Here is a 25,338-nt window from a genome sequence, read left to right on the forward strand (position 1 = left end):
ATTCACAATATAAATATTATGGCCCATAAAGTAAAATTTTATTGTAAATATCCATGTTTTGATATGTAATTAATAAGCCGTAACAACAATTGTACAGGAAAAAATGAAAGATGTTATATCTTATTGTCCTTTTCTTTGCTATATAGATACGGAAATATATTCTAGTTATTGCATATCTAAGGCAAATCCGTCCCTTTAAATTATAGAATGTTCTATGTTATACTTATATTATTTGAGTATCAAGAAATATATATATTCTGATATCTATATCCAGCAATTTAAAATCTAAATATTAATCAATAACTGGCTAATGACTTGTTAATGACTCCCAGTCGACTAAAGAGGATGTATAATATAATGCAAAAAATTATAGCTGTTTACGAATAGATGTATAATACAATGTACACAAGTATAATATAATGTATAAAAAAATATAGTTGTTTACGAACAGATGTATAATATAATGTCCAGAAGTATGATATAATGTATAATGTATGCAAAAATTATAGTTGTTTACGAACAGATGTATAATATAATGTATAAAAATTATAGTTGTTTATGAACAAATTTTAAATTTGTACTCGCATTCGATGTATAATAATAAAAAGAATGGATTTTTTTTTGTTTACGAATAGATGTATAATATAATGTATAGTGTCAATAGAGTTAAATTATTATACATCGAGTGTAAGATGTCACATAGTTGGTTGATATATAGTTATTTAAGGAAATATTTAAATGAAAGGTTAAGGTATGAATAATAATGTGATGTCCAATTTAAAAATCCACCTAGAAGAAGTTGTAATGTTTCTGTTTTAATAAGATAGATTAATATAACATTAATTACATCAGGTCCAACTTTAAAATCCACCTAGAAGAAGTTGTAATGTTTCTGTTTTAATAAGATAGATAGATATGACTACCACACATTAAAATAATACTAATATATCACTAACTATGTAGCTATATGGTCAATTTGAAAATGTATCAACATGTGTTATATAGTTAAAACCACAATCATATTTTTTGTTGCTGAAAGAGTATATCATGGACATTAAAATCCGACAGTACAGTATTCAAAAACTAATCCTTTCAAAAAGACGATAGACCTATAGACCAATTGAATTGATCCATATCAATTGAACACATATCGACTATAGATTTGATCAGATTAGTTAAATTGGAATGGGTTGGTTTCCTATTTGTAACAGCTTGGTTTTCTATTTATAACAGGTCGGTTTTCAGAACTAGGTTACCGAATTCTGACGTCTGATTTAATATTCTGACAATAACAATATGAGTATAATGTTAACTGCATACACATGTTAATATATGTTAACAGTATAATTAGTTTTGTTAAAATTACATTAGGATTATATTAATATTCTTTATGTAATGATTGATAATTGGCATACAGTTTCCCTGACATTTGGTAAGAAATGGGAAAGATGATCGATATCACTGGGAAAATTGATTTGCATTATCTTGGGATCCCTCGACCCTCGCAATACCACGGTATCTGAGGCAGCATCGGATATGACATGGAACATTTGACACAGGGGAAGGAGAGTCTACAACGATTTATATGAGACAATAAATAAAGGTCAGGTTCCACAAGCAAACTCGGGTCCGGACAGAGTACTCTAGAAACGTTGATGATAATGTGTATAAAGATCATTTTTCTGCTGCATCCACTAGGGAACACATTCAGGTGAAAAATCAGAAGGTCTACTGATATCGACTGGTTTGTTTTCACACACAATCTATTCCTTGTCACTTTTTCAATGTTTGATTAGTTTTTAAAGATAGACTTTCCACTCTGATCGGTACCATTGACAAGTCAATCAGAGATCAAATTGTCTCCTTAAGGATTACTGAGACATCGGTTTGAAGTCTATTCGCATTGATAGGAGTTGTAGGCTATATTTTTTTTCATTTCATACAGACTTCTCTATATAGATTTCATTTGTAAAATGTTCACTCCTTCTTTATTAATCGATATAATTTTTTTTTTTTAAATAAATGATTAATAATTGATATAGCTGACAATTTTTTTTGATAAGTTATCCTCATTTGCATGGTTGATCATCATAATTTTTTTTATTTTTTTTGAACACAGATCATCATAATTTTATTATTATTATTTAGAGGTCAGGTAACGGGTAACCTGTGTATAACAATTTAGAAGTTATCAATAGTTCAGGGGTTGGGATAACAAATACCTATTTTTAAAGGACCGAATTGAAAGTTAGAAAAACTGGTCGGCCACATTAGGTCGTGTCCTAAATTCCCTAAAACCCTAAGAAAACAGAGAGAGATTCTTTCTCCTCCGTCCCCAAAAAGATGCGGCCGTTAGACGAGACCGAAACCACCGTCGTCTTCGAGAAGATCTTCAAATTCGTCGGGAACAACCTCAAGAACATCGTCGAGAACCCTTCCCACGAAGGACCCGAACCAGAACCGGGACGCTACTGCTTCCGCCTCCAGAAGAGCAGAGTCTACTACGTGAGCGAGTCGCTCGTGAAGCGGGCCACGAACGTCTCCCGGAAAAGCCTGGTCTCCCTCGGAACCTGCATCGGGAAGTACACCCACGCGGGGAGCTTCCACCTGACGATCATGTCGCTCGGCCTCCTGGCGGCGAACGCCAAGCACAAGGTGTGGCTGAAACCCACTTCGGAGATGTCGTTTCTCTACGGGAACCACGTGTTGAAAGGAGGGCTGGGGAGGATTACTGATAGTATTGTTCCTGGGGATGGGGTTGTTGTGTTCTCGATGTCTGATGTTCCGCTGGGGTTTGGGATCGCGGCGAAGAGTACGCAGGATTGTCGGAAGTTGGATCCGAATGGGATCGTCGTGCTTCATCAGGCTGATATTGGTGAGTATCTGAGGGATGAAGATGAGCTTTGAAATGGTTTTGTCTTTCGGGGGATGGATGTTAGCTTTGGTTGTGTTTCTTGTTTTAATGTTTTTTGAGGTTTAAGATATGTAGTAGTTTTGTTACAAAATGTGGTCTTGGATCTATGAAAGTCTTGATTTTTATGAATCTGTGTCTAGTCTGAAGTGTCTTGAGAGTATGTTAAAGCTAAAAGAATTTACATATGAGAGATTCTCAAATATGTAAGCGGATGATTATGGTTTGTTTGGAAGACCACTTTACTTTTGCTAATACTGCTTCAAAAAAAAAGAAAATCAAAATGTTCAAATGATGGGAATTAGCACTTGGCTAATGACTAGGCACATAGAAGAACTATATGTTAGGTTGTAATACTCCCAATAGTGTGGTATACAGATGGTTTTACTTTGTATACCATTTTCAAACCAAATACTGAAATTATTGAGACAATTTTCATAACTTCCATGGAAAAATTTGGGGGTGTTCTTACTTTGTGAAAAATATATTGTAACGTCATTGGATAACCTCAGTTTACGGTTTTTATCTGCAAAACTCAAATGAGCCCCCAAAGAAACGTCTTGGATTTGTTCAAACCAGAAGGTTGCTTCCAGAAGATATTTTTAAATTGAGATCGAGATTCATTGTCATCTTCACATTTAATACTGTAACAGTGTAAAGTGTAATCGAAACAAGTGTCTCGGTCTTTGTTTGTGCAAAGGGTAAAGTCACGCGTTGCTCAGGACTGTAACCTTGGTTTGGTTAAGAGATATTCTAGTTCATTATATTTTATATCTAGTTAAACAAAGCAACAAGCCCGTCTAGCTCAGTTGGTAGAGCGCAAGGCTCTTAACCTTGTGGTCGTGGGTTCGAGCCCCACGGTGGGCGACTAATTTGTTTTTTTAGTTTTCAAAATTTAAACGGAACATAAGCTGTTTGGGAAGGATGAAAAAGGTAAAGAAAACATTTCACTGCAACTAGTAGCTACGCGACATATAAGATGCGAATGTGTAATCATACAACATCAAAAGTGTAAGTTGCTGTTCTGGAAGGATGAAAGTAAAGAATACATTTCATTGCGGGCTAAATATAAGTTGTTCTTGAAGGATGAAAGTAAAGAATACATTTCATTGCAACTGATTGCTACGCAACGTGCAAGTTGCAAATGGTCCTGGTCCGTAGCTAAAAAAAGAACAACTTTTAATCATACAACATCCAAAGTAAATATCATTTTGTCCCTCTCCCTCAGTCTACCCCTCCTCGTCAAAGGCTCTCTAACAACACGTTCTGAAGTTGTCTTCAATCAGTGCAGTTAAAACCGTGACAAACCGAAAGCCAGATAATGAGAACGAGTAGTAGCAAGATCCCGAGAACCACAAGTTTTATCTTCATGTTCTGGTACCACAGTTTCCTCCTCACTTGTGTCCCTTGTTTCTTGTACTCTTGCGCCTAAAAACATGTTTAAAATAAAAACATTACATTAAAGTGGCTATTATTTTCAGAGAAACTTAACTATAAAAGGTGAAGACTTTGGAGTTACTGTTACCTGAGAGCGTAGATTCTCGGTCTTGTCAGTAAGAACCGTCAGATTTTCTCCTCTGTCGATTGCCTGAGAACAGACCAAACATAAAGTTTTTGTGCATAGTTATTTGTCTTTGTTTTAAGGGACATTTGTGATTAATATATATAGTAATTGCCTTTTTCCAGCAGACCCATCATTGTAAAAGGTAAAAAGCAAAGGAGAATGATTGGTTGTCTAAAGTGTGCAGAAAGACATAAGAGTGAATGCAATAGAGCAATTACCTTGTCAATATTCTCCAACATTATACTTTTGACTTCTGAAACTTGAGCCTTGACTTTGATTAGCTTTTCAATCTCCTCTGCATGGTCTACAATATACTTCATGTGTTCTTTCATTACCGGCCTGCAATTTTGTGTGGTTAAGATTGAAATCACTCACTACAGTCTAAAAAAAAAAAGAAGATTTTGAAGGTAGTAGGTAAAGTTACCCGAACTCCTTGTTGAGACTTTTGGGGATAGCTGTACTTGCTTTTCCGCCCCCATACCGTTTATTGAAATCAGCTTTCACCCTCTCCAGAAATGCGATCGAGATTTGCTTGCTTAGAGCATCTTTCGCCACCACACAATATGCTGAAAAAGGTAAAACAAGGAGACATATATATATATATATCATTTTCAAGAGGGTTGTATAAATAAAATGCCCCCCCATACACAAAAGCAGTAATCAGTTTCTGTGTCCTGTAAAGACTAAATGATGACATAAAAGCAAACGATCTATCACTGTTTAAGTGGATCCAAGTAATAAGTACACTCTACAATGCCATATAACCACTGTGTAAGAACTTTTGCGCCTAATAGAGGTAGATTCTAATTCACGGAACTAACACTGGTCATTCAAAATCCTGCCTCGTGCATGCTTCAAGATGGAAACTTTTTTATATACAGTGGAACCAACCCCCATTAATCTTCTAAAGTTAACTGCAAAAACACATGTTTGAAACAAACAAGTGGAGAAACTCAAGTGTTCTGTTATTAATTCAATCTTCAAAGAAAATTGAATCCTAGATGACTAGATGATGCAAAATGATTTTCAGCTAATCCTGAGCCCTAGATCCATCAAAAACCTAGAGAGAGAGAGAAGAAAGCAGAGACCGAAGCCATCTTCGACGAGGAAGTTGAAGGTGTGGTGATCGCAGTTGTAAGTGAACTTGCTGTTGCTAGAGGAAGGAAGCTTCTGGAGACACTGTGCTGCTATCGACGGGAAGTTGCCTGTGAACTCCGTGTACTCGGCCAGGATCATAGTGCCTCTCGCCACGAAGCTGTAGATGAACGATTCCTGACCCATTGAGTCCGCCACCGACTCGCCTCAAACAGAGAGAGAGAGAGTTTTGGGATCTTCTTTCTTTATTAGTTTATTTACCTTTGCTACAAAGGAACATGCCCGTGTCTCTCGTCTCCACTTATAACTTTACTCCATTTCTAATTCTCTCTTTCTTTTTTATTTTTTTGCTTTACTCTCTTTTCAAAATCTTAAAATGTCAAAAAGTCTAGAGTTCGAATCTCTCTTTTTTTTCTTTATAACAACATCTAGAGTTCGAATTAGATCAGTTTAAGAAATTGTTCTGCTGTAGATAGGTTCTTTATACGAGATAATGGATTATATTGGCATCTAGACCAATTCTTTCAAACATTTTTTTAGAAACTCTTTTCATTTGGTTTCATTTAATTTGATATTTTTTTCACAGATTTTTTTTTTTATCATTTTGATTTTAATTAATATATTATTATATTTGATTATCTTAATTAATGAGTTAAGAGAATAAAAAAGGGAGAGAATAGTATTTTTTTCTTTTGAAACACAAATAGTATAAAAAGTGAAATTAAAGTTTGATATATTAGTTGCCAAAAACAAAGTATGGTATATTACAACAGTGGCTCATAAATGCGGACCAAATACGGTTTTATAAAATAAATAGTGTATATAAATACGTATTTTTTTTGGAAGCACAGGGAGAGAATAGTATAAAAGGTGAAATTAAAGTTTGATATATTAGTTGCCAAAAACGTATGGTACTATTACAACAGTGGCTCATATATTATGCGGACCAAATACGGTCTTATAAAATAAATAATTAAATAGTGTATATAATAATTTATTATTAGATCGGTTAAAGCATAGTAGTACAATTTTACATTTAATTAAATGTTTCACATTATAGGTCAACCTTTATACATAGTCTTCAATCTGCATCTAATAATTAGCTATTTTGTTGTTGTTCCCGGAGTAAAAATCACATCGTCTCTCTTTCGCTTCTCCCGAGTCTTCTTACTGTCCGAGAAGGAAGACAACAAGATAGAACAGCTCGCGTGTGACTAAACTCACTCTGGTACGAAATTGTCCGATCCTGTATATGCAGATGAGACACTACGATTTGTTATAATTCCTCATCAAAAACCTTTAACCATTGCCGCCAGATCCTGAACACACACGATGAGGAAGCGTCATCCCAAGGCGGCGGCCTCAGATTCGTCGCCAGAGCCATCATCATCATCATCATCTTCCAGTCAACAACAAACCGATGAAAACAACAACCACGTCCCTGATAAGGTGGTTGACGTAAGAAGATCGGGGAAAACATGGTTCTCAGTGTTGATCCTCCTCGTATACTCCTCCTGGGCTGTTTACAACCACCAGCACGGCAACCTACCTCGTCCCTTGACCGCTACACAAGCTGGCAAGAGAGGTTTCTCCGAGATTCAGGCTATGAAACACGTCTCGGCTTTGACTCAGTTCGGTCCCCATCCCGTTTCCTCCCACGCTCTTGTCCACGCCCTTGAGGTTTTGTCTTTTGTTTTTAGAAAGTTGTTTTGTGTGTCATAATTTTTTATGTATTTAAAAAGTCTTTTTTTTTAAAAAAATGTTTTGCTAGTATGTACTGGGGGAAGTTGAGAAAGTTAAAGAGACGGCTCACTTTGATGTGGATGTGAATGTTGATTTCTTCGAGTCGAGATCAGGTGTGAACCGGCTTGTTGGTGGTCTTTTTAAAGGGAAGTCGCTTGTGTATTCAGATATAAGTCACATCGTTGTGAGAGTCATGCCCAAGTATGAATCAGAAGCAGGAGAGAATGCTATTCTCGTCTCTTCTCACATTGATACTGTCTTTTCAACGTATGTATTCTCTGCTTTCAATTGACTTTTAAGATTACTGTTCTTGTTTTTTTTTTTAGTATTAATTGTGTGTGTTTGTTTGTTTGTTTACTTTGGTTTGTTAAAGAGGTGGGGCTGGAGACTGTAGCTCGTGTGTAGCTGTAATGCTGGAACTAGCTCGATCTGTTTCACAGTCGGCTCATGGATTTAAGAACTCTGTTATCTTCTTGTTCAATACTGGAGAGGAAGAAGGTCTTAATGGAGCTCATAGCTTTATCACTCAGGTAAAAGACATTTATTTATATACTAACTTTATTGGTTTTAGTTAGATGTATGTACTTCTATCTCGCTCTCTGTGATTTAGATCTTTTAAGTCCTGAACTTGTGGGTGACATTGTAAACTAACTGATGCAGCATCCATGGAGTTCCACAGTACGATTAGCGATTGATTTAGAGGCCATGGGTACGGGTGGGAAGTCCGGTATTTTCCAGGTAATTAATTATCTTATGAACCACCTCTCATTCCACAGTCACCATTGTTTGTGCCTTAATCTTATGATGAGTCCATGGGAGTTCCCCCTTATATTTAAGTGAGAGTTTCGACCTCTTCTGATTATTGGAAAATATCCTCCGGGTGTGTAGGCTGGTCCGAGTCCATGGGCTGTCGAAAACTTTGCATTGGCCGCAAAATATCCATCTGCTCAGATCATTGGACAGGTATCTATCTACTTTTCAACTGCTCTGTCTTTCCCTCCTTTTCTGTTTATATATATGCATCCATATGTCTTTGCTTTTGCTATGACAGGATCTGTTTACTTCCGGAATCATAAAATCTGCGACTGATTTTCAAGTATACAAGGAGGTTGCTGGTCTCTCAGGATTGGACTTTGCTTTTGCAGATAACACTGCTGTCTATCACACTAAGGTAACTCTCTTTATTTTTTTTTTTCTTGTTCTTCTTGTTTTGATTCTTGGTTTATATTTTATTGCTTTGCTGTGGCAGAATGATAAGATAGAGCTGATAAAACCAGGATCTCTCCAGCATCTTGGGGAAAACATGCTTTCTTTCCTCATCCGGGTTGCTTCATCTTCTGATCTCCCAAAGGATAAAACACTCCAGACATCCAACTCCGACGCAGCTATCTATTTTGACATTCTGGTGATTTCAGAACTAACTATTCTGTTTTTCATTATCTACTAATATAAGGTTCTCATTATACCATGTACTAACATCTTTCCCTCTTCTCCTATTTGTCAATATTCAGGGGAAGTATATGGTAGTGTACCGGCAAAACTTTGCGTCAATGATGTATGTTTCAGTGATCATGCAATCCATGCTTATATGGGTTATGTCTTTGCTCATGGGCGGTTATCCGGCCGTTGTCTCGGTGATGCTCTCGTGTTTGAGTTTCATCTTGGCATGGATATTCTCGGTAGCTTTCTCTGTAGCTGTTGCCTTCATACTGCCCTGGATCTCTTCCTCGCCTGTGCCTTATGCTTCATACCCGTTGATGACGATCGGATTGTTCGTGTCTCCTGCGGTTTTGGGGTCGATAAGTGGCCAGCACCTGGCCTTTGGTTTCCTTCGGAAGAAACCATCGAACCGAAACTCTAACAATATGGAGCTCTCAGCAAGACTACGTGATGATTTGGCCAAGCTTGAGGCTGAGAGATGGTTGTTTAAAGCTGGTTTTATACAGTGGTTTGTTCTTCTGGCGTTTGGAACTTATTATAAACTTGGATCAACTTACCTCGCTCTGGTTTGGTTAGTTCCTCCTGCATTTGCATGTAAGCCAATCTTTGCTGTCTCTGTATTTTATATTCATTCATCGAAGACGTTGAAAAGTGTTTTCGCAAGTTTAACTTACTCAAACGTAATGGTTTGGCCAGATGGATTGCTTGAGGCGACTTTAACTCCAATCCGATTCCCAAAGCCCCTCAAACTTGCTACTCTCGTTGTCAGCTTGGCTGTACCAATTTTGGTTTCAGCTGGCAATTTCATCCGGTTAGCTGGCACAATGATCGGCATGCTCGTTCGATTTGACAGGTAAACACTATACTGTGAGATGCTTTTGATACATATGTACGAAACAGTAGTATCTTTGCTAGCTCTGTTACCAATAAGTTGGAATACTATTGAAGTGAATCCATGTAGCGGTAATTAGTTTGTAAGCTCGCCGCTGTGCAATCTTAGTAAACATGGCGACTAAAGAAAAACGGAGAACACAGGTTGCTGCAATGAGAACTAATGGTTCTTTCTTCTCTTAGCTTCAACAGACCTTATATTGTAGCTGCTGGTGTTTTCTGTGTGTAGGAACCCAGGTGGAAGTCCAGAATGGCTAGGCAATGTGATAATCGCTGTTGTCATTGCTACTTTCGTAAGTCTGACTATGGTATACCTCCTGGCCTATATTCATCTCTCAGGTAAATGCTCTTATCTCAAAACTTTGTTTTAGAAACTTATCACGATAATTTAACACACTCTTTACTTGATTAAGCCATTAACTGACAAACTTGTGGTCTCCAGGGTCGAAAAGGTCGATTGTCACTGCATTATGCATTATCACTGTCCTCTCTCTTGCTCTCGTGTCTTCTGGTTTTCTTCCTGCGTTTACTGAGGATACTGCGAGAGCCGTAAATGTAAGTAGTAGTTCCCATTGATTCTCTCGTTTCAAGTGGAAGTTGTTTTAATTCTTGTAATGTGTTGCTGATATGGTTGTTGACGAACATGTGTAGGTAGTACATGTTGTGGATACAAGCGGGGAAGATCAAGTGTCGTTCATTTCGCTATTCTCAAACACTCCTGGGAACCTGAACGTGGAAGCAAAGCAGATCAAGGAAGGGTTCAGGTGTGGGAGAGAGAACAAGGTAGATTTCGTCAGTTTTGTGACCAAGTACGGTTGTGTGAGCAAGAAGGACGCCGAGGTTGGATGGGACAAGAGCAATGTTCCAGTTCTGCGTGTGGTAAACGAGGAGAAAGAAGAGGAGGGAAGAATGATAGCGGTTTCGATGGAGACGGGAGGGTCATCGCGGTGGATTCTTGGGATTGACATGGAGGTAGTAGAAGACTTCACACTGCAAGCAGGCCAAGAGGAGGAGGAAGAGTTGATGATAGGACGTGGGGAGAAGAGCAGCGGCGAAGACGGATGGCATCAGATTCAGTTCTCTGGTGGGAAAAAGGCGCCAACGAAGTTTGTTCTCAAACTTTACCAGAAGAAGAAGAAGGGTGATGAGAGGGTGCAGAGACCTGTGTTGAAACTGAGAACTGACTTTGATCGTGTCACTCCGCAAGTGCAAAGGGTTCTCGAAAGACTACCATCATATTGCTCACAGTTTGGAAAGTCCACGTCTCCTTTTACTCTTGCTTTTCTTGCTTCTCTCCCTTACACCAAATAACACACTCTTACCTGTTTCTACTTGCTAACACATACATTGGTTTTTCTTATTGTTGGTGACATCAAAAGCACGAGTTTAAGTTCTTGGGAGTAATTATAGAAAGGGTAGAAAGAAGAGAGTATGCATGTAAAAATCTAATACGGTAAATTTTTTAAAACTAAAGTGGTTATAAAAATGAGAGAAGGGATTTGTGGCCAACCAAAAAGAACAAGTTTTTACGTTTCTAATGTTTAAGGATAAAAATGAATATTTTACAAAATGAGAGCTAGTCTGGAACACATACGCCTGAGAATTAAAATTCGGATCCGCAATCCGATCAACAATCCGATCAAGTATCCTCTCTGAACCGGTACAAAAACAGATATTTGAGGAGTTCGGATTTGGATTCGCGTAGTGTTTCTACGAATTCGAATACGAATTCAGGTAGTGAAACTTTAGGTTCTAATACCCGGATCTGGATCTATTATATATTTAAAATATTTAAATATAATTATATTTATATATGTATACCATATATAGTTTATATATAAAATTTTAATATTTTTCTATTTTAATTGAAAAAAAAAATTAAATAGACTAATTAAATGGTTAATTAGCTAAATTTTTAAAAAAAATTTTAAGTTTAGATCCAAATATCCTCGGGTATTTGGATTTTAGTCTGGATATTCGAAACTCCAAATAACCAAAAGACTATATTTTAGCAAATTTCCATTTTGTAGCCGCTGTATATCCGAATTCGGATAGCAATTTTAGGATTCGGCGGATCCAGATATTCTAATATATCCTGGATATTCGGCTGTCCCACTCTACCGATGAAAAACAATCACATAGATAAAATAAAATAATTTTTGATCAAAAAAAAAGATAAAATAAAATATTTTTGAAAATTATTTTAGTTTTTGTATTTTAGTTATTTTATTTTGAAAATTGAGACAGACTCCGCTCTCAACGACATCACTAAATAGTCTCTCGGAGTTGTTTGCTTCTCTCACTTTACCAATCTCTTTTAGTTAATACATCTTCCTTCTCCTTCCTTCCTTCTTCCTCAACCGATTTGATTTCTTCAATCAATCGCAACCAGAGAAATTTGGCGTAGAGATTTACATTTGTAATGGCGGACCAAACCACCGATTCAACATCTCCTGCGGCTCCTGTCTCCACATCGTCTCCTGTAATATCTCTCTCTCTCTCTTTGATTTGCTCTCTAATCGCTTTAATTTTGTCGATCCAATGGACGCATGGTGGTCAGAGATTGAGAGTTTGTTGGATTTGGGTTTTGGATAATTAAATAAAGTTTTCTAGGATTTGGGATTTAACTGTGAGACATTTTGGACCGTGTGTTCTGTTCTGTCTGGAACTCCGTTGAGATATTATTCTCCAATTTTTATTTCTCGACTTTTTACGATTTTTTCATCTTCTTATTACTGAGGACTTCAACAGTAGATTTGGTGGTTTTTTTTTTTTTTTTTTGCAGTAGTTGTAAATTCTCTTTATCTTATGGTTAACAGTCAGAGAATTTCTTGATGGATTTGTGTTTTTTTTGTTTCAATTGCAATTGATTAATCAACAACTCATATGTTCATGCATACTTATGATTTTGTTATGGACTTAGTTAGTTAGTTAGTTAGTTAGTTATAACCTTATTATTATCCATGCGGAATTTTTGGCTGACTTGAAATTTTTGATGTTGTTTTTTGATTTGTTTCTTATTCTGCAGAAGAAAGAAATCAGCAATCCAGTTGATTCGAAGCTCACTGTATGTACCTCTGTTTGCTTCTTCTCCTTTTCGTCAAATGTTTTCATGATACCAATCTCTTTTCTCTTCTCTGAGTTTTGTTTTGTTTTAATCTCTAGGAACTAAGCGAATCAAGGGCCGAGTTACTTAACAGGATCCAGAATCTCAAACAGGTTGGGTTCTTTTTCTAAACACACATATTCTCTCTTCTTCATGTCTTGTTTCTAAACAAATCAGTATTACATATCTCTCAACAGGACTTGCAAAGTTGGAGAGGTAAGCTCGACACCCAAGTTCAAGTCTACCGTGAGGTCTCTACTTCCTTTTCTCTATCCATTCTTTTCTTTTTGTTTCTGCTCGGAGTATATATATATATAGACTCTTAACTGACTCGGTGCTTTTAATAGGAGCTCTCTGGGCTGAAGAAGACTCTCAATCTTGAAGTTGAGCAGCTCCGTGAGGTATGCATTTGTATTACTATCTTACCGGATTCTGTTTCATGATGCATTATGTTTGATTGGTTTGCTTTTTTTGTCCATAAACACCCATCAGGAATTCAAAGACCTGAAAACCACTTTGAATCAGCAGCAAGACGATGTTTCTGCTAGCCTCAAAAGCTTAGGCGTCAGTAACTCTCTTCTTCTTTTTCTTACACTTTTATCTTTTCGTAGATAAATAAAACAGACAGAAACCAGCCTCCTTCATGATTCTAACCACTTTGTTTCTCCTTGCAGCTACAAGGTAAACCTAAAGATTCAGAAGGGGAAATGGATAAGAAAAGCGAGGCGAAAGAAGAGAAAGTGGAAGCTCGGTTGAAAGAAGCAGAAGCAGAGCACAATTAGACCATGAAAATGTTTCTTCTTTCTTTTATCATCTTATGGCTACCTACACTACTACGTTTGTGATTGTAACGTTACTCTTTTTAATATGCTAGTATTGTGGTTTAGTTACGATGCGAAACACAAAAACCAACTTTAGTAATGATCTCAAAACCAAACGTCTCCTTTTGTTTTTGACATTCATGAGAAATGAAATTAAGCTCTAAGACATCAGATATTCTTGAACAATTTCGTTAACTAATGAAGCAACTGGTTCGGTCTATCAAGCATTGGGCTTTCTCAGTTATCTCAAAACCAACATAGAACGCAAGTCATCATAAGTGCATAACAATGTAATTTACCCACATCCTCCATCAATATATTTGATGAACTCGATAACATATGTCTTTTGAAACAGATACCTAAAAGTAATAATACTGCTTCTTAACAAACTTAACAACGCTTCTGCGCAGAAGGATCATGTGACCCTTAACAGTGTTCAAGTGGAACTAGGAGGTGTTTTGGGATCATCGCCAGATTTGGAGGCAGGAGGAGGAGTGCCTTCAACTCCCATCTCGGCTCTAAGGTCATTGATGCTTTGCTCCAGCTCATTGATTCTGCCTCCCATGTCATCGAGTGAACTAAACAAATCAAAGTCAAGGAGATCACGTATTTTATGTAAAAGAGACAGATAGAAACCAGTGTCACAAACACACACCAGTGATTCAAGTTCCCACAGATTCCAAACTTATATCCAATTCACGGATATGTATAGCGTGCAGAACAACAGGTAATGTATACAAATAAGAGCAACTTAACATGATATCCTACCATATAAACCTGTGGTGCTATCTGTAGAATAGACAAATAGAATCTCAAGATATACTTTAATCAGAGAAAACCAACTCTATTCTGGCATTAAGATAATAATTAGTTCCTAATCACTTAAACTTATTCTCAAGGATCATCATCATTCCTGCTCTAAATGGGAAACATTTTCAAATATTATAAGAGCATAGATTGATAAGAAAAAAAAGGATATTCTTTGTGATGATGGAGTCGGACATTGTCTGGAACCTGGATTGCTGAAACCCACAACAAAAAGAAACCAAATTCTAATCAGAATCTACCGTACCAAAGCTGTAATTTTCAAATCTTAAATAGGACATAAAAAGCTAGAAAGAGAGTGTTCAAAAAAAAAAAAGCTAGAAAGAGAAAAAATCCAACCATCTGCTGCAGAAGATTTTGGACCTACGTATAAGAACAGAAAGATCCAGTCAGTGACAAAGCCAAAGTGAAACTTGTCTCATAAATTCTGAATAATAATAATTAGTTGAATTATAGAGATAGGGATATGGGGGAAACTTACAAAAGCAGTCATATCAGCAGTGCTCTGCTTAGTATCCTCAGAAGAGTCATGCCCATCCTGTCACTCACATCACCATACATGCAAATCAGAAAAGGAGGGTCATGAAAGCTTTATGAACATGGAGAAACTGATGAAGGATGAGCATGAACTACTATGCGTATTTATTATCTCTGGGGATATATCTTAGTTCCAACACTGTACACAACAAGCAACTCAATGCATGAACATTACTACTCAACTTTTTTTTTTTTGAATTTTGAATTTTTTTTTATCAGAAACATTGCTACTCAACTTATAATGTATCATCCCATCAGATCTTGAATTTTTACGTTTAGTCCACAGAACAAACAGTTTCTAGACACCGGATATTTCGATGATCAATCCACCTAATCGAAAATATTGATAGTTCTATCGAAATTCAATCGACAGATCTGAAGAACACGGGCCTAATGTTCGTCATCGGAAACATAAATCAAGCAAAGATCATCGTACGTAGTACGTACCATTTCAGGGTTTTTTCTGTCTGCTCGGACGACGGAGAACTATGAAGAGAAGAGAAAAGCGACGAGACACCGGAGATGAGCGCGATGTGTCTTACTGACTGTCAAAAACAATAACAGTCAAGTTTTTTTTTTTTAATTAACCTGCGGTATAGAAAATGTCCAAAATACCCCTTTTACATTTTGCAGTAGTGTGTCCTTCAAATTTCAAATCTTTTAGACCGAAAATTTCGGTATTCAGATTTACATCCAAATATTCCCAATTTGGTTTACTTCAAAATCGATACAAACCAAATCTGTACCGAATATTCATTTTATATCCAATAGAAAGGGTCTTGTATGTTCCTCAAATAGTATAAACAGAAGCTCATATAAGAATATGCTGTTACAAATTCTACTACAACTTGCCCAATTTTAAATATCCTTCCGACCGTAGACACTAGTTATTACAGACATCAACACATGAACCAATCCTAAAACAGACAACGAGCCTCTCATCCTCACCACCATCTTCTTCCCTTCCTCTTGTTCCACCTTCCTACTTCCACCGCTTCCCATTGAAAACCCTGTGTGCAAATCACTTGTCTCGAGATAGATACCCAACCTTTTCGTAGCTTGGAATCCAAGTCTCCCACTTCTTCTTCTTCTTCCTCTTCTCACACTTTCTCTCTCCTCGCCTTGATTCTTCACGGGAGGAGTTTCTTGTTGCTCCAGACTTTCCTGACTCTCTTCGTCCCAGAGGATTTCAGGGTACGATTCCAGTAAACGCCTTTTCTTCTCCTCCAAATCATCATCATCAAGTGACTGAGAAGCATGTCCTTGGTTATTAGAACCAAGAAGCAACATATTCCACAAGGAACAGAACAATGTGAAAGAGCGAAGCTGCGAGGAGTCAAACGCATCCGGCTTTTCTACAAGGGTGTTCTCCTTTAGCAAAGAACCGGATTTGCACCGGATCTTAACCGAACAACACAAGATCAGCAGGTTCAGTCTCCAGTCCTGACAAGTAGACTCGCTGGTTTTGTTTCCACTCATGTTGTTCTCTGCCAAAACAATTCCAGGCATCTTTCTCTGCTCTACACAGCTCAACTCTGGAACCGCTTCTCTGATCGACTGATGCATAAGAGAAGATCTCTGAGCAGTGTAGCTTGATGAATCTTCTGGGACATCAGAAGCTGCGTGAGTTAGGACCACGATAGCGTTTCGCCATATTGATGAGCCTAAAGAACTGGTGATGGTTCTAAGTAAACGGACGTCTGGATTCTCGTCTAGACGGTCAATATAGAGTACGACATCAACTGGGAACCTTCTCATGCTCTTCTTTATCGACGCGAGCACATCCTGATTATACCGTTCCTCGCTTGCAGAGGACATGAGACCTGGCGTGTCAAGTATTGTTATCAGGATCCCTCCTACATTCCCAACTACGTAGTTTGCAGACTTTGTGGTAACTCTAAATGCACCGACGGTAGCTTTAGTCTCCCCAAAGATAGAATTAATCGTTGCGCTTTTTCCCACCCCGGTTTTCCCGAGGACAAGGACGTTAATGGACAAGTCTAGACCAAGAGGAAGCTCTTGTTCAGGCAGCTTTGTCTTTGTTTCGTCATGCAAGGGAGGATCATCAAGCTGTGAGGACGTGTGATGCTCTTCACCTACTAGGCTCTGCTGAGACTCATCAGCTTCAGTAACAGCTGAATCTTCATTGCAAAGATCTATTCCTTTTATAATCCGCTGGATCTTATCTTTCAAGAGCTTGCTCTTCGCAATTCTTTCCTTCACTCTCCCACTTATCAGCTGCAAAGACGGATCGGGGGATAATTCTTCAGAATGATTCTGGAAAGTGGATTCAGTGAGTTTCTCCTTTGTATCACCTGTTCCTTCGAACTCGTCAAGCTCCTCCATACAGGTGTGGTTATGAATCAGCCGTGATATCTGTGTCTCATTTTCCGTTACACAAGAATGTTCAGGCATGCTTCTCTCAACATCCTTAACCGAAAGCAAGCTGGTTTCTTCTATGCCCACTGAGATTTGATTCGGTACACTATCAGACTGAAAATTGACTTGCTTATCAATCTGCTCCCCATTTTCCACACCCTCATTAGCCATTTCAAAGGAACTTGCTAAACTAGATGCTCTATCTTCATCAGGAAGTGATAGCTTCCTATCAATATCCTCTGATCCTTGTGTTCCTTCTTTCTCAGTCTTTTGGACAGCTTTTTGGTTGGAAGAATCACACCCACTTACAGCAACATCTACTCCTCGAGAGACGTCAAGGTTTCTCGTCGTTGCAGAATCCAGAGTTGGAGTCACTTGAGAACTTTCAGAACTCATACCAATATCAGGTTCGTCCTCACATTCCGGGCTTTCTAATTTTCCAACAGCACTGCAAGCATTTTCGGTGAGTACGTTTGCCTCGCCTATCATGAATCCAGTGTCTTCATCCTCTGACTCTCTGCTTCCTAATCCAGTAGACTCTTCACCTTCAATCATCAACTCATCTGCTTCACAAGCTCTACCGTCATCAGTTTTATTATCGCTCTCCTTGCTGACACTTTCTTGACCTACCCCTTTTTCTACAAGCTCGCTGAATGTTTCATCTAACCCTTCATCCGCATCTACAGCGTTTCCTTCACAGTCCACCACAAACTCACTGCAGTCTCCTGGCGCAGTCTCAAAGGACACCGAAGCATCATCAGAAAGATTCACTTGCACCACATCTTCCTCAGTGGAAACAAGTTCCCCTGTTACAGAGCCTGAGCCCTCAGATAATACAGTCACTCCCCTTTCTCCTAATTCAACTGCACTACCTTCAACTCCTTCAACGTCACCTGGCTTCATCAATGCGTCAGATTCATGAATGCTACCACCACCATCCTCCTTGGTGGCGGTTCTATCAACAACCCCTTCATCAATGAGTTTCCTGGAACTTCCATCCAAGCCTACACTTGCCTCATTTTCCACCACAAAATCATCAACAGAACCATCTTCTAACCCATCTGTTGTCACCTTCATCTCAACCGCCTCATCCTCCGTGGAAACGACATCAGTCAGAACAGAACCTGAGCACTCTGGTTCATCAACCATCCCCTTATCTCCAAACTGCAACAAGATCCTATCTTCGACTTCAGCTCCTTCATCACCCAAACCCCTTGTCACACGCAACAAAGCAACCTCTTCATCGCCACTGCTACCCAAAACCTCATCGTCATCCAAAGACAAACTGGCCCGGGGAATGACTACTTCAGCTTTCGTACCATCTTCATCAGCGTCACTAACTTCACTCTCTTCCTCCTCTAAAGGAGAGTAATTCACCGAAAAAGCTTCCTCTTCAACATCACGTCCAAGTGGTGAAAACTCACTCCCATCTCCGTTTTCTCCAACTGACTCTTCCCCTAAGACCCTAATCACATCCTCTAACTCAGCCTCGTCGTCTGCATCCCCAGAGACAGACTCAAAACCGTCGTCATCATCATCATCATCATCAGTCCCGGAATCAATCTCCTTACTGTAACTAGCTGAGTTATGTTCCTCGATAACAGAACCATCATCATCGTCATCCTCGTCGTCAAGCGTAACTGGTGCACGGATTGAAATCGAACCAGGAGATGAAAACGTGCCAGAGAGACTGCGCGTGAGAAGCAGCGCGTCGGCCACCACCGCTCTTACCGCAGGAACCGCGATTCCTCGTGACTTCTCCGGATTAACCGCTTCTGCCGCGATAATCGATATGCCTCGAAGCCTCTCCCGCCTCTCCATATTTAATTACCCTCTCTTTTTATAGTTTTGTTATTTGCCCCAAAAAAAGCATCAAATGAGAGAGGGAAGAAAACAAAGGAAAACGAACAAGGAAGAAGAACAAAAGAGGAAGCTTTTTTGTGTGTTTGTTTGTTTGTTGTTTGTCTGATAAGATTTGTAGGGCTTTGTGAGGGTTTATCTGGAGCTTGTGGACCTGTGGTGGCTGTGGAAGTTATGGTGTGGAATAGGAGAGGTCCACATAGAGTTAAGTGTCTCCACACCACACAACGAGCGGCTCGAGACAAAATTAAGCTTTTTGCGTCCAATTGGAAGAATTGGGTCAATTTCAGTTGTTAAATTTAAAAAAGGAATATACAGAATATTCTAAAAGGTTTGGGGATTTATTTGTTATTTTTATTCTTTCTGTTTCAAATAGTGTGATGCTCATGGTTAATGGACCCATGGTCATGGAGCGAAGTTATAAGTCAATGAGAAGAGTCAAGGAGAGACGATCTGAGAAACAGAGTGAAATGTGGTGACTGGATCTTCTCTATGTGCCTATGCTGTATAATATTAGCATTGTACTTGCCGGTTTGTATAAATGCTAATGGTTCTTTTTTGGTTTGTTTGTTTTAGAAAACCCTGATTTGCCATGAATTATGAGTCAGTACTTGCTGTTTACTCTTCTCTTTCAGAGAATTCTCATGCGGAGTAATATCGACGAAAAAAATACCTGAAGGACATTTTACTGTGACGACCAATCGAATGAATGAAACAAATCAAAGGGACAGGTATCAAACATGATTGCATCTGAGGATCAAAGTGAATGCTATCAACTTCATCTGCTCGTAACTGTCGAAATGAATTCTGGTGGTATAAGAACGTGAGTGTTGTTAAGAGGAGGAAGCAGCTAACGCTGTATGCTGGACAATTTGAAAGAGTAACCAATTTGCTTCAGAATGTGGAAATCTTTTGATAAACACATTTGAGAAAAATCATCAAAAGGCAACTAATCCTGACAATTTAAGCAAACTGCTAACACGAAACAATCCGACCATTTTGATTCGGCTGTTTCGCGACAAAACGGTAAACCATAACGCCGCTTCTTGCACCCTGCGGAGGAGCATCAGAGTGTATAACGTCAACATCAAACACCTTCCTCGCTTTCTTAAAAAACCCAGACTCTTTCTTCCACCTCCTCAGATGAGCCATCAGAAACACCAACCTCTTCCCCTCTAACCCCTTCGCCGCCGCCATTAAACGCAGCGTTTTCAGTAGAGGCTCGTACAGATGGTCGTGGTACACCACGTCGGACGCTACGACCAAGTCGACGCTCCGGCTCCGCCCCAGAGCCTCCACGTCATCATCCTCTCCCCAGCGAAGCGGCGCCGCGCGGACTCGGCCGCCGAATCTCGCGACGGTTCGAGCGTTCGCGTCCGCGTTGAAGCTGAGGTTGTCGAGGACGTGCGGGAGATCCGTAACCGTGACGTCGGCGGAGAGAGTGATCGCCGCGGCGATTCCGACGACGCCGGTTCCGGATCCGAGCTCGAGAATGTTCATCGGTGTGGTAGAACCGGCGGGTTTCAGCGAGGAGAGTGTTGCGGCGAGGGGGCTGGTGGTGGGGTCGAGGCGGTAGTTATCGAGCAGCGCGACGAAAGTAGAGGCGGCTGGCCAGAGCTGGAAGGAGAGACCCTGTGAGGTCAGTTGACGAATCACGACCGTTGACTCGACGGAGCGGATGTTGTACTGCTGGACCTCCGGTGCACCGTCGCACAGAGGAGAGAAACTCTTACCGTCGTCGACTCCATTCTCACCGATGAGGAGCATATTGGCTTCGTCTGCGCAGTTCTCCTCATCGTCGTCGTCTCTTAGAGGTGGAAGAGTTTCCATCGAAGATTTTGCTTCGTATTTTGCGGCGCCGATGTTATTTTATCACACTTTTCATAATTTTGTTTAGGGCTTTTTTCGGTAAACATACACGTGGAAGCTTTTTATTGGGTAATAACACATCTGTCCTGACCAAGAGAGACATCAAAGTATCCAAGGGCAACAGGAGTTTAAGTTGTAGTCAAAGAGTCCAAAACAGATACAGTTAGCATTGACGTCTCTAGATTCATTTCAAGTCTTCAAGGACAACAAGAGCTGCGTTTCTTCCCGGTGCGCCCATAACTCCGCCTCCAGGGTGAGCTCCACTTCCGCACAAGTAGAGTCCTTTCAAAGGACTTTTGTAGTTCGACCTGTGTCACATTTATAACACATCTTTCTGTTTGAATCCTGAATCGTAAAGACTGTTTCTGAGAGTTGTAAAAGTGTGCGTAGATTTACCATCCTTTCACTGGTCGCATCAAGAAAAGAGAGTCCAATCCCATGGCACCGTGAAAGATGTTTCCACCTACAGAATGATGGGAGAATTTGTCAAATATGGTTTGAACCATATAATCCCTTTTGAATATTGGATCATAATCTATACCTGTAAGACCAATTTCACGTTCGAGGTCGGGAGGAGTCAGCATATCGTAGCTAATGACGGATGAGCTAAACCCAGGTGCATATTCATCAATCAATTTGAAACATCTTTGTGCAAATGCTTCCTGATTTCACACAATCAAGCTGGTAAAAACATCCCATACGGAATGTAAAATTTGAGGAGTGATAAAAAGATGACGTTAGAAAAGAGAGTGTATAAACTAACTCACTCGATACACAGGATCTTCCCAGGTTCCATCTGATGGCTTGTAAGGAGTGTACTGGATGAACAAGTTGATTACATGTTTCCCTATAACACAAATTCACATTCAGAGCTAAAATGCATTCTTTCTTATAACTAGACACAAGTAAAAAGGAGAATAAGCGTGCCTGGAGGAGATATGGTATTGTCTAGTGTGGATGGAATAGTCATTTCGATGACTGGTCTTCTTGATGGTAAGCCGTTTTCAGCATCATGACATGCTGTGTGAACCTCGTCCATGCTGACAGAGCCAGAGATAAAACAGAGACGTTGATGTTTCCATTAGTGCTTAGAGATGCAAAAATAAAAGATAAAATTAGCACGAGGCATACGTCTCTGCACCAATGTGTATTGTGCCGAAATGCTCTGGCCCTGGTCTCGAATGATTAGTGTTACAGCATTGGAACTGCGGTAGCTTGTCAACAGCCATGTTTATTTTGGTAGTTGCCTGTTCACAGCAGACAAACAATCAATCACCAAAACCATTAGCGAGATGGAGCAATAACTAAACTATTTGGCTTAAGGAACTTTAAATGAAATTTAAAAAAATAGCTTACTGAGCTGTAATCTGAGTTCTTTATAGCACTGACGAACTTTTCAGGAAGAACATTGGACGGAACCAGCTCCTGTTATCCGAAACAGACGACCTCAATGTAGACTGACATAAACTGGAGTTTTGCAAGTAGACGTGATATGACACCAAAAGATTTACCACAAAAGTTCTGTACGGTGTTGCATTGGACAGTATAACCGATGACTCCACCCGTGTACCATCAGCAAGCAAAACCTTATACCATATAGTGTCAGATGTATTTGATTCAAGTTCTCACTTTATCCAGGAATCATTGAAGACAAACTAACCCCTTTCACGCTGCTAGAATCCTCAGTCAATACTTCAGAAACCTGCAAAGTAAAATTGAGTGTACTAAGCAGTTCTGCTTTCCGAAAGATAGACGTTAACTTGTAATTCCACTGTTTCGTTACGCATAAAGTAGGAATAAGGGATTCCCTCAAAATGATCTGGAAACAAAATACCTCTGCGTTTGTGAAAATCTGAGCACCAGCTTCCTTTGCAGCGTTGGCTATAGCCATGGAGACAGAGCCCATCCCACCTTGGACGTAACTGCATAAGATTTCTTATCAGCTACTAAGTAGAGTCAGGCCTTACTTTAACAGACCATCTTGTGCCCTTCATTCACTCCTCGCGAGGATGCATATTTTACTATGATCAGATAAAAACAGTTCTATTGCTTATGCATCTAGACTTATGCAAAACACACACCACTATTTCTACATTACCAATTCATTTAGAAGAAAATACAATTTAATATTTCGAATACTTACGACCAAATGCCATGCTCTCCATCTGTTTCTCCCATCACATGATGTAGCAATACATATCCACTTCCAGGAGTATGGACACTGGCCTGTCAATCAATGTTCAGAGCACTATATTAACTCCCAATACAACTACTAACAAGCTTCCTCAACGTAAAGAAGCATCTCCCACACCTTTCCCCCGTTCCATCAGATTATTAATAATAAACCACTAAACGACTCCATTTCAAGAAAATTTGAAACCTCAAAGCTCAAGATCAAAATTAGGAAAGCCAATTACCGTAGATCCAATCACAGCATCTGTTGCAAGAGTCGCCTTCAGGACATCAGACTGCCAGCACAACAGGGCCAACAAAAACCGTAACTATCAGATATTACCAGTACTAATTGCTAACTGTAGGACAACTATATATTCGAAACCCACCTCAAACCAGTTGTTCAATACTTTTGAAGCTGGGGCCAATAGAAGATCCATGAAGTCCCTTCACATAACAAAAAAACAACACAAACGCATCAAAGAGCAAGCATTCAGATGAAACAATGGAGGAACATTAAGAGATAAAGAAATCATTACACCATATCCTTTTGCCCCAAAGAAGCCGCTTGGCGGAGACAACGAGCCCAGAAAGCAGATTTGTGCAACTTGTTGCTCAGCTTATCATTAAAAGAAGAGTCACCTTGCAGAGACTCTGGAGGAGCTGTATCCAAGAGAGTATCCATGAATCTACCGAACCTCTCTAGCTGCTTCTCGTATCTGCAAATGCAAATGCAAATCAAATAAAATAAATCAAAAATATTATAATTACTCCCAAACTAGAAAAAAAAAACAAGAATCACATTGGGTAAGCTTCAGCGTCACTCATCGAGAACTTAGAAATCTCAGAGTGATTAAGCGTTTGATCTGGCCCTAGTAGAAGATAACGCCCATCCAAACAAGGCGTAAACGACGCAGGACTCCTCTTCAGAAGCTTCAGCCCGTGCCTGCCTAACTCCAATTCCCTGAATCGATCAACAATCCACCATATAATCAGACAGAAAGGCGTGCCAAAACTAGCTAGAAAATCGAACATTGCTCGAGAAGAAGTTACCTAATGATGCATGGACGAATTAGCCCCTGGACGTAACTGCAGCGCGAGAATTTGAAGCCGGGGACGATCTCCTCCGTCACCGCCGCCCCGCCGATGACGTGGCGTCGCTCGAGAACGGCGACGGAGAGACCGCCGCGCGCTAGGTAAGCTGCTGCTACTAAACCGTTGTGGCCGCCGCCGATCACCACCGCGTCCCATTTCTTCTTCGTGAGTTGACCAGGCGTCGTGCTGAAGCTCCGGCGCCACATTTTTCTACTCCACGTTTCTAACTCAAAAGTCTGTCACTCTCTCACTCACTCACTCCGAGTTGGAGATTTTTATTTTCGTCCCCTATAGTTTTGATAAATTACAATAAAGTTCGGTTAGTTGTACGACTTCAAAATAGGCCACATATATGTTTTGAGAATTCACCATGATAGTCCCAATTGTTAGCATGCATTTATTTTTAGCCCCCAAATAGTTTTGGTAAATTGTAATTATAGTCCTAATATTTTTGATGACTTTACAAAATAGCTATACGGTTTGGAGTGGGATTGGTTGGTTCAGGACCTGCAGATATTGATGAAGTTAGGAGAGTGCAACTTGAAGATTTGTCTGAAGCCATTGCAAATCTGCTTCACTTATCATGGAGTTGAGATGACAAATCCAGTAGGAATGAAAGAATAGAAAGATTATTTATAGAATTTTGAGCTTGGTTACATTTTAGCTTATTTTCTTACTGATGTTATAACTAATGTATAAATTTTAATAGCATACTAATTCATTGTCTGTTTTTGTATTTGTACTTTAGAAAATTTGTTTCCTATATATTTTAGACATAACTTTAACTATATAAATGTTAGATTTATTTATATGATATCCAATAAAATTACTCGATGTAATTAAACAATGTTATCTTTAAAAACATTACATTATAACAATTTTGTATATTTACAACTATAGAATTTTAGTGTAAATAAAAATTAAAATTTAAAAATAAATATATGCGCGGTTGTGGGAGTCAAAACCTAGTAATAGAATTACTAATACCTACTTTTATATATAAGTTAACAAAATATTAAAAATGATTTTT

The 25,338-nt window shown here is 39.2% G+C and overlaps 8 protein-coding genes and 1 non-coding gene across 10 annotated transcripts; 4 read left to right on the top strand and 5 right to left on the bottom strand.

Moving 5' to 3' along the window:
- The first annotated feature begins 2,283 nt into the window (after nt 1-2,283).
- LOC108826104 (uncharacterized) lies at nt 2,284-3,043 on the top strand. Its single transcript, XM_018599485.2, has one exon. The coding sequence runs from the start codon at nt 2,344-2,346 to the stop codon at nt 2,905-2,907; it is 564 nt and encodes a 187-aa protein (XP_018454987.1). The 5' UTR covers nt 2,284-2,343; the 3' UTR covers nt 2,908-3,043.
- A 662-nt stretch (nt 3,044-3,705) lies between these two features.
- TRNAK-CUU (transfer RNA lysine (anticodon CUU)) lies at nt 3,706-3,778 on the top strand. The gene has a single exon. It is a non-coding gene; the product is annotated as a tRNA-Lys (tRNA).
- A 166-nt stretch (nt 3,779-3,944) lies between these two features.
- LOC108842413 (vesicle-associated membrane protein 724) lies at nt 3,945-5,862 on the bottom strand. Its single transcript, XM_018615317.2, has 5 exons — nt 5,564-5,862; nt 4,900-5,041; nt 4,694-4,814; nt 4,437-4,499; nt 3,945-4,339 (listed from the first exon to the last, which is right to left on the bottom strand). The coding sequence occupies exons 1-5, from the start codon at nt 5,754-5,756 to the stop codon at nt 4,190-4,192; spliced, it is 669 nt and encodes a 222-aa protein (XP_018470819.1). The 5' UTR covers nt 5,757-5,862; the 3' UTR covers nt 3,945-4,189.
- Nucleotides 5,863-6,639: 777 nt separating this feature from the next.
- On the top strand, nt 6,640-11,037 carry LOC108842412 (uncharacterized). 2 transcript variants are annotated; one of them, XM_018615316.2, is made up of 13 exons: nt 6,640-6,798; nt 6,887-7,250; nt 7,342-7,580; nt 7,687-7,843; nt 7,974-8,051; nt 8,202-8,276; nt 8,365-8,484; nt 8,563-8,718; nt 8,825-9,347; nt 9,450-9,606; nt 9,874-9,983; nt 10,087-10,199; nt 10,296-11,037. In XM_018615316.2, exons 2-13 carry the CDS (start codon nt 6,903-6,905, stop codon nt 10,953-10,955), a joined length of 2,736 nt encoding a protein of 911 aa, XP_018470818.1. In that variant the 5' UTR covers nt 6,640-6,798; nt 6,887-6,902; the 3' UTR covers nt 10,956-11,037. The 2 variants fall into 2 exon arrangements, with proteins under 2 accessions (XP_018470818.1, XP_018470817.1); XM_018615315.2 differs by having other exon boundaries at nt 6,663-7,250.
- An 864-nt stretch (nt 11,038-11,901) lies between these two features.
- On the top strand, nt 11,902-13,640 carry LOC108842675 (uncharacterized). The gene is made up of 7 exons (XM_018615654.2): nt 11,902-12,126; nt 12,673-12,711; nt 12,810-12,863; nt 12,948-13,001; nt 13,098-13,151; nt 13,243-13,314; nt 13,425-13,640. The coding sequence occupies exons 1-7, from the start codon at nt 12,067-12,069 to the stop codon at nt 13,530-13,532; spliced, it is 441 nt and encodes a 146-aa protein (XP_018471156.1). The 5' UTR covers nt 11,902-12,066; the 3' UTR covers nt 13,533-13,640.
- A 172-nt stretch (nt 13,641-13,812) lies between these two features.
- Nucleotides 13,813-15,534, bottom strand: LOC108842676 (heat shock factor-binding protein). The gene is made up of 5 exons (XM_018615656.2): nt 15,381-15,534; nt 14,878-14,934; nt 14,736-14,759; nt 14,551-14,593; nt 13,813-14,144 (listed from the first exon to the last, which is right to left on the bottom strand). The coding sequence occupies exons 1-5, from the start codon at nt 15,381-15,383 to the stop codon at nt 14,008-14,010; spliced, it is 264 nt and encodes an 87-aa protein (XP_018471158.1). The 5' UTR covers nt 15,384-15,534; the 3' UTR covers nt 13,813-14,007.
- A 174-nt stretch (nt 15,535-15,708) lies between these two features.
- Nucleotides 15,709-19,360, bottom strand: LOC108842674 (translocase of chloroplast 159, chloroplastic). Its single transcript, XM_018615653.2, has one exon. It carries the CDS (start codon nt 19,131-19,133, stop codon nt 15,792-15,794), a length of 3,342 nt encoding a protein of 1,113 aa, XP_018471155.1. The 5' UTR covers nt 19,134-19,360; the 3' UTR covers nt 15,709-15,791.
- A 683-nt stretch (nt 19,361-20,043) lies between these two features.
- LOC108843487 (uncharacterized) lies at nt 20,044-21,020 on the bottom strand. Its single transcript, XM_018616699.2, has one exon. The coding sequence runs from the start codon at nt 21,000-21,002 to the stop codon at nt 20,148-20,150; it is 855 nt and encodes a 284-aa protein (XP_018472201.1). The 5' UTR covers nt 21,003-21,020; the 3' UTR covers nt 20,044-20,147.
- Nucleotides 21,021-21,087: 67 nt separating this feature from the next.
- Nucleotides 21,088-24,571, bottom strand: LOC108843486 (uncharacterized). Its single transcript, XM_018616698.2, has 16 exons — nt 24,267-24,571; nt 24,016-24,177; nt 23,753-23,932; nt 23,603-23,660; nt 23,459-23,509; nt 23,185-23,267; nt 22,876-22,963; nt 22,702-22,743; nt 22,553-22,627; nt 22,398-22,466; nt 22,173-22,288; nt 21,969-22,081; nt 21,809-21,888; nt 21,583-21,703; nt 21,438-21,504; nt 21,088-21,349 (listed from the first exon to the last, which is right to left on the bottom strand). Exons 1-16 carry the CDS (start codon nt 24,512-24,514, stop codon nt 21,226-21,228), a joined length of 1,677 nt encoding a protein of 558 aa, XP_018472200.1. The 5' UTR covers nt 24,515-24,571; the 3' UTR covers nt 21,088-21,225.
- Nucleotides 24,572-25,338: the final 767 nt, after the last annotated feature.

Source organism: Raphanus sativus, chromosome 2, assembly GCF_000801105.2.
Source record: "Raphanus sativus cultivar WK10039 chromosome 2, ASM80110v3, whole genome shotgun sequence".
Taxonomy (NCBI): Eukaryota; Viridiplantae; Streptophyta; class Magnoliopsida; order Brassicales; family Brassicaceae; genus Raphanus; species Raphanus sativus.